Source organism: Fulmarus glacialis, unplaced genomic scaffold, assembly GCF_000690835.1.
Source record: "Fulmarus glacialis isolate BGI_N327 unplaced genomic scaffold, ASM69083v1 scaffold1683, whole genome shotgun sequence".
Classification (NCBI taxonomy): domain Eukaryota; kingdom Metazoa; phylum Chordata; class Aves; order Procellariiformes; family Procellariidae; genus Fulmarus; species Fulmarus glacialis.
The window spans coordinates 17,567-26,667 of NW_009200810.1; the positions used below are offsets into that span (position 1 = coordinate 17,567).

At 42.5% G+C, this 9,101-nt stretch overlaps 1 protein-coding gene across 1 annotated transcript in view; it reads right to left on the reverse strand.

Annotated features, from left to right (window-relative positions):
• Positions 1-3,845, reverse strand: part of FGA (fibrinogen alpha chain) — a 7,005-nt gene extending 3,160 nt beyond the window's left edge. The window contains exons 1-4 of the mRNA XM_009573714.1: positions 3,762-3,845; positions 1,820-1,948; positions 614-797; positions 168-313 (exon numbers count right to left, since the gene is read on the reverse strand). Of these exons, the coding sequence (XP_009572009.1) occupies positions 168-313; positions 614-797; positions 1,820-1,948; positions 3,762-3,812 (510 nt within the window). The 5' untranslated portion in view covers positions 3,813-3,845. The remainder of the gene's footprint in view (positions 1-167; positions 314-613; positions 798-1,819; positions 1,949-3,761) is intronic.
• Between the last annotated feature and the right edge of the window lie 5,256 nt (positions 3,846-9,101).

Genomic DNA, 9,101 nt, shown 5'->3' on the forward strand with positions numbered 1-9,101 from the left:
AGAAAGCATCTCATTTGGGGATTTGCCTCAGCAGGTCAGATCCTGTGAGCGTTGCATCATGTTTTCTTTCCAGAGGGAGCACTGCTTGCCATGTTCGGTGTAACGGTTAGACCCTCTTTCTGTAGCCAAGCCCTGGAAAGAATGGAAATGAGGTAGCAGCTACCTACCTCCAAGCGCTTCATCTCCAGCACCTGTTCCTGGATGCTGCTCTGCAGAGCTTTAATTCTGTTTACTTGAGTGACGACTCTCTGCTTTAATGTCACAATTCTCCGCCTCAGTTCTCCTGACACGTGACCATAAGTCTCATCAGTCTCTGTAACAGAAATGCATCACAGTCACCTATGCATGTGTGATTTTCTTTCCTAAAAGAATAGCGTATTTTAAAATACGTAATTAAAACGTATAATTAAGAACATATTTCTCATAGTACTGAGCAGGTAAAAATTACATTAGTTTTTACTAGTTAGCAGTTAAGAGTCTTGTATTACTATGTTTATTCTGGCTCTTGATAATAAGATCCAGTGCAGCATGTATTTTCACTACATATTGCTTCTGTGCAAAAAAAAAAAAAAAAATCAGCAATGGATAATAAAACTGGATGCGAGATACTCACGCTGAGCACTGTCCAGGTTTGGTTTTAGTACATTTATGGTTTCCACAATTATCCGATTGGATTTTTTATAGTTGTTTTGATTTTCTGCGAGCAGCTTCTTGATTTTGTCTATTCTGTGACTATAATCCTGGTCTGTTTCATCAATCAGTCCCTGCATTCTGCAGCCTGATGGACATTTTGTACCCTAAGATTGGAAGAGGGAAATAGCTGTGTTAAAATCTTCACGAGTAAACCTTTTTTTAACATTACGTTTGCAGACTTTTGGCCAACGCTGAAAACACATTAGAAAAAATTAGGGCAAGGTTCTCCTTGTTCTTTTCAGATGTCCTGTCCTATTCATCCAACGGCTTCGCCAAGGACTTGTGTGATTTAGAGCAAGCCACCTGAGGGCTGATCCTTTACCTCCTATGCCTCTGACACTGGTATGACGGAATCAGTGAAGCGCATACTCAGAAACCTGCCATAAAGGGAGGATCGAGTAAACCCTTAATTTTCCCTCTCCTCTGTTCCTCAGTGGTGAAATTATATATATCTCTCTATATTTCCCAAAGGGCTATTGTAAGGCAAAGTTTGTTGTCCAGTTTGAGCAAGGATGTCAGAGGCCAACTTATTTAAGCAAAATTTTCCTCGGAAAAGCTTAATGTCCTTACAGACTAAAGCTCTCTGCCAAGATTTCATCAGATAAATGTGGCATAGAGATAGGCTGAAATGCAAGAGGCGAGAGGGAGACAAATTAACAGCTTATACACAAAGCCAATCGTTATGAATCTTTGACTGAACATTTTGTCATCAGACTTCCTAAAAAGTAAGTTATTTCTAGTTATTTCTTTTCTTTGTCGCACATCCATCTTTCCCGTGCCTTTCTCTTACCAACTCCCAAAGTGGCAATATCCAAATTCTGAAAAGAATTTTTTTCTAGGAATAGCGTTCTTTTATTTCATCTTTCTCTTCCAGACTTGCTTTCTCTTCTGATTCTGCACCCCTGCAAACTTCTCTTCTCCCTCTTTCTTGCTCCTCATTTTTTTCTTTCTTTCTTTCCTGCAGGAGATCTCTCCGGCTGCCCCGACGTGAAGCGTTACCTGCCCTCCCTCAGACCTAAAGCCCAGCCGCGTGCTAGCTGCCTCGCACCCGTCGTAGCGGTCTGGCTGAGGTCCGTGAGTGCCCTACCGACGGGCCCCGCTTTTGCCCCCGGAGCTCATTGCTCACCCAGTCGTCGTCTGCACAGATGGGCCAGTTCTTCTCATACTGGCAGGTGGACTGGGACATGTGCTCCACAATCCTGGGACCGCGCACCCCTGCACCCTCCTTTTCAAAGGTACTCTCTCCATCTTGTGCCTGCCAGGAGGAAAAAGGGGAAAAGCAAAACCGAGATTAACTAAACAGCTGCCAAGAGAACGGAAACATAATGCTGACGTCCTCAAACACTCAGTGGCATAGCTGAAGTGTGGCAATTGCCGCCGTCTGGAAAGCATCACACCAAACAGTGCAAGGATTTTATTCCTGACATTTCTTGTAAGATACGATTTTGTTTGTTTTGTCGGAATAAAGTTTTTCATCTCTTAAAATTAATGCTGTTATGGAGGGAGCTGGTGATGCTCAAGATGTATTATTATAATATTATTCCACAGAAATCTTGTGTTCTGTGTGTAAATATAAAATTAACTTGAAATTAGATTGAAATTGGTTAAATAAAAGCAAATACTTTAAAAAACACATGTTCTATTTCCATTTGCTGCAATATTCCTAAATTTCTAATTTCATTCTACCACCTTTAGTCTGCACAAAACTGGCTTAAAGATATAGATGAATAGAGTTTTGCCATTAGCGTTTCTGATTTTAATCTCAGTTGCTAACTGTAAGCTTGTAGCATTGTTTTGGCTAGCATAAAGAGCAAGAAAGCTAATAATATTGTAATAAAAATTACAATGTCAGCGATGGATGGATTCCACTGTGCTAATGGAAAGAAGAGAAATAAATATACTGAGATTTTCTTCAAACCTGAGAAGCAAAAGTGCACATACACAAGCTAATTCTAAGCCAGAACACTGTAAGGATTCCTACTGTGTTATCACTCAGTAAAGGACTGGAAAATAATTTTTTTTCATAAAAGAAAGCCCTGTTTTAGGGCTTGAGATGTAATTAGGTCTGACTGGGTTCCTCTGCACACCTTAAGTTCTTTTCAAGCAGCATAATTAATGCTTGAAAAGATTAATGATTAATTATTATTATGACTAATGATTAATTCTGAGGCACAGAAATTTTTCCTAATTCTAGCCTCCAGTGCCAGAACCTCAGCCCTGGGGAACTGGAATGTCATTATTAAAATCAGCAGATTCATGCTGGTTTGATTCATCCTGAGTGCCTCTTAAAAGTAACAAAGAAAAACTTTACTTTTAGGTGGACTGTGCCTTTTCAGCATCGACAGCTCCAATATGAGTGCTTCTGTTTTGTCACATCTGCTCCCTATAATTTGTGTCATTTGTTAAAACATTCACATTCTTCAAAAAACAGTCACAAAAAGAAACATAAAGAATCTAACATAAGATTATGGGCTGAGACCTAAATGAGAAAAGAGCAAGGTTATATTAGCATAGTTGAAAATCAAGTCTATCACTTTCCTTATCTAAAAACTGATTCTTACTTAGCTCTAGTTTAACCTGATGCTGCTGCCACAGGAATAATTTTTTTTTAATGTGTATTTTGTAATAAAGGTATTGTATGTCATTTGTAGGTGGAAAATCCTTCTGAAGTACCATCCAAAGGAGATAGAATTCACCCTAATAAACATGAAAATTCCTGACTGGCTGGAGCCACTAGCATCCAGTCAGTTGGGTTTAAGACTTACAGCATCACATGAATCATGTGAATCACTATGAATTCATGTTAATGTATCTGCTTTGTTGATCCTGAAGCCAGGCAGGTTCAGCAAAACTGAATTAAGCAAGACTAGAGAGCTGGATACTCAGGAACTACTGATGAAAGTCCAGCAGTGAAGTGGTTACAGTAAGTTTGTGCATATGTGTGTGCATTGAATTTTACAAGCTAGGTGGCAGCCACAATGTATCTGTCTAATGAATGAACATTAAATTAATGCTCATTCTTCAAAACAGAAAGATATCAGAAAAGAATCAAGTAAGCAAACTCATACCCAGGCTAAGTTGAGGCACAGCAACACACAGAGGATCCTCACTGATATCATCTTCAGGAGAAGAGCAAGCAGAACTCTGACTGAGACGATGCTCTTCAGGGGCTTTTTGGTGCAATTTAAACCTTAATGCGAAGCTGAGATTAATCATTATTCTCCCTTCTGTTTGGAGCCAAACATACCAAATGCTCCCCTCCCCCTTAGGTGATTACCTAATGCCTCTTGCACAAGTTTCTGATGTTATTTGCTCCAGGTAAGTTTGTACAACAACAACATGTGGGCAACACCATTTATTCCAGGAAAAAGTCTGTCTAAAGCTTGGTTTCTTGTAACTGGATGTTCAACTAATGTGTATGCAGGACCTAGCGGGATGCAGCAATACTTACCTGCTGGAAGACACATACTCTGTGCAATGGGTATTTGGCTAGCATAATCAGAGACTTGATATTTGAAGAAGGAAGTCGTTGGTTTGCCCTTTCTGTGTGACTGTGTTCCACTGCTGTGAAATCCACTGGCCTTTCCAAAGCAAGTACTAGCCTGAGAAAGGTTGATACAGTCTATCTGTGACCATGTGGTCATCAACTGAAATTAATTTCTGAGGAGTGCAGAGCCCAGTTTACATCAGTTTTTACAGCTAGACCTCACTGGTGTTTGTATAATGCATGATGTGTTTGACATTATGCTGTCTCTCACACAAATGGTATATTATAATTTTTTATCAAGTAGGATTTACTTGAAATGAACACATATTTATGAAGAGCACAGTCGAGTGATACTTGAAAATGTCCCAGAACAGATGTTAAGCATAATTAAACCTTCCTAAGGAGTCGTGTCTCCTTAAATGTTTGTATAATGGGTATAGTTTGTGTGTGGCAATTGATGATAATGTGCTGCTGCCGTGAGCTCTATAACAAGCCTTACTGTTGGGAGTGTTGTACGTGGCTGTCAGACATTTGAGAGATGCTGCCCATCTCAAAAGTTGCCACCGCAGTGAGCAGGAAATTGTGCAAATGTGGGCCTAATCAGTTGAAAGAACGAAATTCTCTCTTGGCTTGACATTCACAAAACTCTCCATCATCTACAGGTTGCAACATCTTATCATATTCTGCTTTAGAGGGACATGTTTAAGCTCAACTCTGGCATTTTACAACATATGTAATTCAAAATAGCTGATTTTAGCTTTGGATCCATTCCAGCAGGCTCTCAGGTTTTGTCTTATCCTCCTTTCCTCTGCTTTTCCTCTTGTTTCTGCCTTCAGGAGGCTTGAATCCTCTCCACATAAAGTTCACTGCAGTTGAACTGGACCCTTTGTTTCCTCCCATTTCTGGCCTTGCATTTCATGCCTCTGTTATATAGGAAAACCCTCTTAAACCTAACTTAATTTATACCAATATCACTAATCGCGAGTCATATCCTCAGGTGGCAGAAGAGCTCAGTAAGATGGTGCTACGTTGACACCTACACCACCAGGATCTGGTTTTGCATGACAAAGGGTTTCTGTTATATTTAAGGTTTAATCTTATCTTATCTGTGCACATTCTGAAACAGATGTTTTGTTTATTTCAGTTCCCTGCAACATGCTTTGTAAAGTCTTCTGTTGAATCCCATGCAGTGCCAGTAATACTATGATGCAACAAACTTCTGATTTAAGCAACAAGAGAGCCCAACTAACTTCAGCGACAAATGTCCAAACAGACCACAAATTACCTTTGCTCAGTTTGAAGATCAGCCAGCCATGGCTGTGTTGTTTGGTTGATAAATGTCCGTAAGGCAGCTCCTGAACTCAAAGCAGATAATAAATATACTTACACACCAAAATGCTCAGCTGCTAACTTCAGCAGGGGTAAGATCGGTGATGCTTCCCCACTTCAAGCCCTATACAATTTTTTTCACTCTGTTGCAGCAGTTCTGTGAAAGAATTATAAAAATAAGGGGACAGAGGACAATAAAATGCTTAAAGGAGGGGAAGACCACAATGAGAGGAAGTCTTGCAGGATTAGGATTAATTATTTTACAGAACAGAGTAAAATGGGCTTCATCCAAAATATGGACTTTCCATGGATAGTCTCCTACTCAAACCAACAAGCTCTAATTTAGCCTCCACGATAGATACAAAACTCTGCTCAAAGATCACAATCTTAGGACCTCCACGATTTAGCCTCCATTTTAATTTAGCCTCCACGATAGATACAAAACTCTGCTCAAAGATCACAACCTTAGGACCTCCGTGCTCGGGAACACCAGAATTGCAGGTACAACCTTCATGTGCTCTCCTTGTGCGTACACTCGTGGACTCTGCTTTACCGCAGGATCACGTGTGATGTTTCTTCCACCGAACCCCTTCCTCCTCACACTGAGCATGGATGGTGCTCTGCAGGCAAGCGGCTGCCCAGCTGTACACTCTTTTCATTGTATGATGATGCTCTGCAGACTGTTTAAAGCTTCAAGGGTTCTCTTACGGTGTTCATCACTCAGCTATCCCAGCGCTTTACAAACAGTCTTTCCCTGGTCACAACTTTTCCCTTTTCACAGCTGCAGAAGGCAGGTGAGAAGGTTAAGTCAAAAAGTAGTTATTAATTTGGGGGACCCATTTTGATAGTCTGAGTCTTCAGAGCACACCATAGGTGCAGATCCCACTGATGGCAGCTGCAGCCCTGTGCCTGCACTGGGGCTCAGGAGGAACATCCAGCAGCCAGCTCGGAGGCACCCGAGTGTCTTGCCTCTGGTCCCACAGGAACCGGGTGATGAGGGCAGGAATAGTGCCTAATTCTGCAAGGTATCAGCTGTAAGTAAGAGGCAACTGTGCCCCACCCGGTCTTACTCACTACATGCGTTACAACCTATGCAACAACTAAAGCATCCTTCATAATTCAGATGTGATGTGACATGTCACCTTAGTTATGGCTTTTCCCAATTTGTAAGAGCTTGATTTTGTGATCTTCAATAATCTCTGAACATTATTTCTGTAATTTAATAGGCCTTAAAAATCAAGAGTTGTCAGAGCACATCAAGCAGAAGAATGTCTGCCTTTTCAACCATGCTAACAGAGGATGCGACAATTTGCTGGGTGGTGTCCCAGGCACCGGCTACCAGCGTAACACCGGGCACGGCAGCGGCATGGGCCAGGCCTCCTCTCACCCTGATGGAGAGCGCAGCTCTCTGGTGACCTTCAAACGCAGAAAACTTAAGCTCTGGTCCAAGTAACACTTGGCCACCAAGGCTAGAGGGACTGGAAAAAGCCGATAACCGATCATAAACGTGAGGTAAGATAAGAGGGGTTTCCTGCTTCATGCGAAGAGGATGGCTAGGTGAAGCTGGGGTGAAGGAGGAGCTCCTCAGGCTTTCCCGCTGAGGGCTGAATCGGGGCCTGACCTTCAGCCTGTACCTTTGCTTTCATGTTGCAATCATCCAGTCACTTCTCCCTGTGTTTGTTTGAAAGGCTAAAGGCCAAGAGCTAGATAAACTTTGGATTTAACTTTAATTCATGATCAAAGGACAGAAGTGCAGTTTACTGCTTCAGCTGCCCTGCTCTTGGCAGGCTGCCACAGCAATAGCTGGGGAGCCTGGGATTTAATCCTGGTTTGTGTGCCCTAGATGTGAGCCAGCTCTTGTTTGCGCAGCACTGCCCCTGTCTCCTGTCCTACCACCAGTCCCCACCACCAGTTTCCAAGCGGTGCCTTCTCCTCCTCTTACCTGCTCATTCCTGTCCCTCCTCTGGATACCTTGGCTTAGACTCCATTCTCCTTCAGCCCCAGCTCTCAGCTCTGCTTTTTCTTCATATGCTCCTCAGACTACTTCACTGTTTTGAATTCGTTACTAGCATCTGGTCCCACATTTTCCCCATGCAATGTCCCAGGGACTGAAGTACCCAGCAAGTCCTCCAGTCTGCCCACCTTATTTGCCTCATTCTACCTCTATCCCTTCGCCATCCACTTCTTCTGTTTTTTTTTTTTTTGCTTTGGAATGAGCATGAAAAAAAAAAGTATTTCTGTTCCCAGTTCCTCTGTTCTGTGCTACAGTGGTCTTTGGAAGAGTGACTGCAAGCACAAGGTATGAAAGAAAGGCAAACTCATTGTAGCCATCAAATCCTATAATGAACTTTTATAAACTCGAAGGGGGACAGGCTTGCCTAAACACAGACGACTTTCACCACAGGCTATGGTCTGAGGGTCATGTATGATAAAGACTGATTTAGAAAAGAGAAATATGACCTCTCAGTATACAAAAAAAGGGCATTGAGTCAAATTGCAATGTATTTACTTGCAAAAAATAATGCTGAGACTATTACTCTCTCTCTAAGAGAAGAAATAGGAGATCTTTTCAGGCCCCTTTCTGATAGTTAGAGGGTTGGAAACAGAAAGGATCTCCAAAGGGCAAGAATCTTGCCAGTCTTCTTTCGGGGCCCAGAGAATATCACTGCAGGCTGAGATCCTGCAGGCGCCCTGATGAGCTCTGGTATAGGACTTCTGTGAAAGATCAGGCTTCTTGGATTGCATAGCTGTGACCCTCCCGACCGCTTGAGCAGATACTCCTCTCCAAAGAGGTTCAAAATGATTTGTGAGACCTTAGGACACCAATCAACAAATCAACTGGAATAATAAGCCAATCTTAGTTCTGGTGAGCAACCCATAAAATGCCAGCTCATACCAGTGAAATGTGTGTAGTTACAGCAGATTGTCATCAAACAAATCATTGCAGTCAAAAGCTAAAGAGGGAGAGGCAGATCACAGTTCAGACCTAGAGGAGTGTGGATACGGAAGTCAAAGTGACAGAGATGAAAGGAATATTTTTTAATTCCATGTTGCAAATATATAAATAATAACAACCTTAAAGTCACGTCATAGGTGGGGTAAACTGAAAACAGAAAGCAGAAGGGACTTGGCCAACGCCACTCAAGTGGCTGTTTGCAGAACCAGGATCAGACTGGGCTTATCAACCCTCAGCTCGCATCCTTCCCACAGGCCTCTCTATGCATACTGCTTCAGCTACAAGGAACCACGGGAGAGGCCTCACGGCACAAAACTGTTCAGGAAAATGGTGAGGAATTGGGCGTCAAGGCTGGCGGTGAGCCGTGCAGCATGGCTGGTTGCATGGGTGCAACAGAGCCGTGCAAATATACTGGTTCAGCGGCGTGGAGGTGTTGTTCCTCATCCCAAACAGTTGCTAACCCCATGATGACCCGATGCTAACAATGGCTTCTTCTCCCCTACTCCTAAGAAACCTGCCTTCCTCTTACACTTTGGCTTAAGAGTAAAACTTGACCTAAGTCAAAACAACCTCAGTAAAAATGGCAGAGGAACAGCAGCTTGTTATGCTATGGAGACTCAGGTCCAAGGAAAGAGA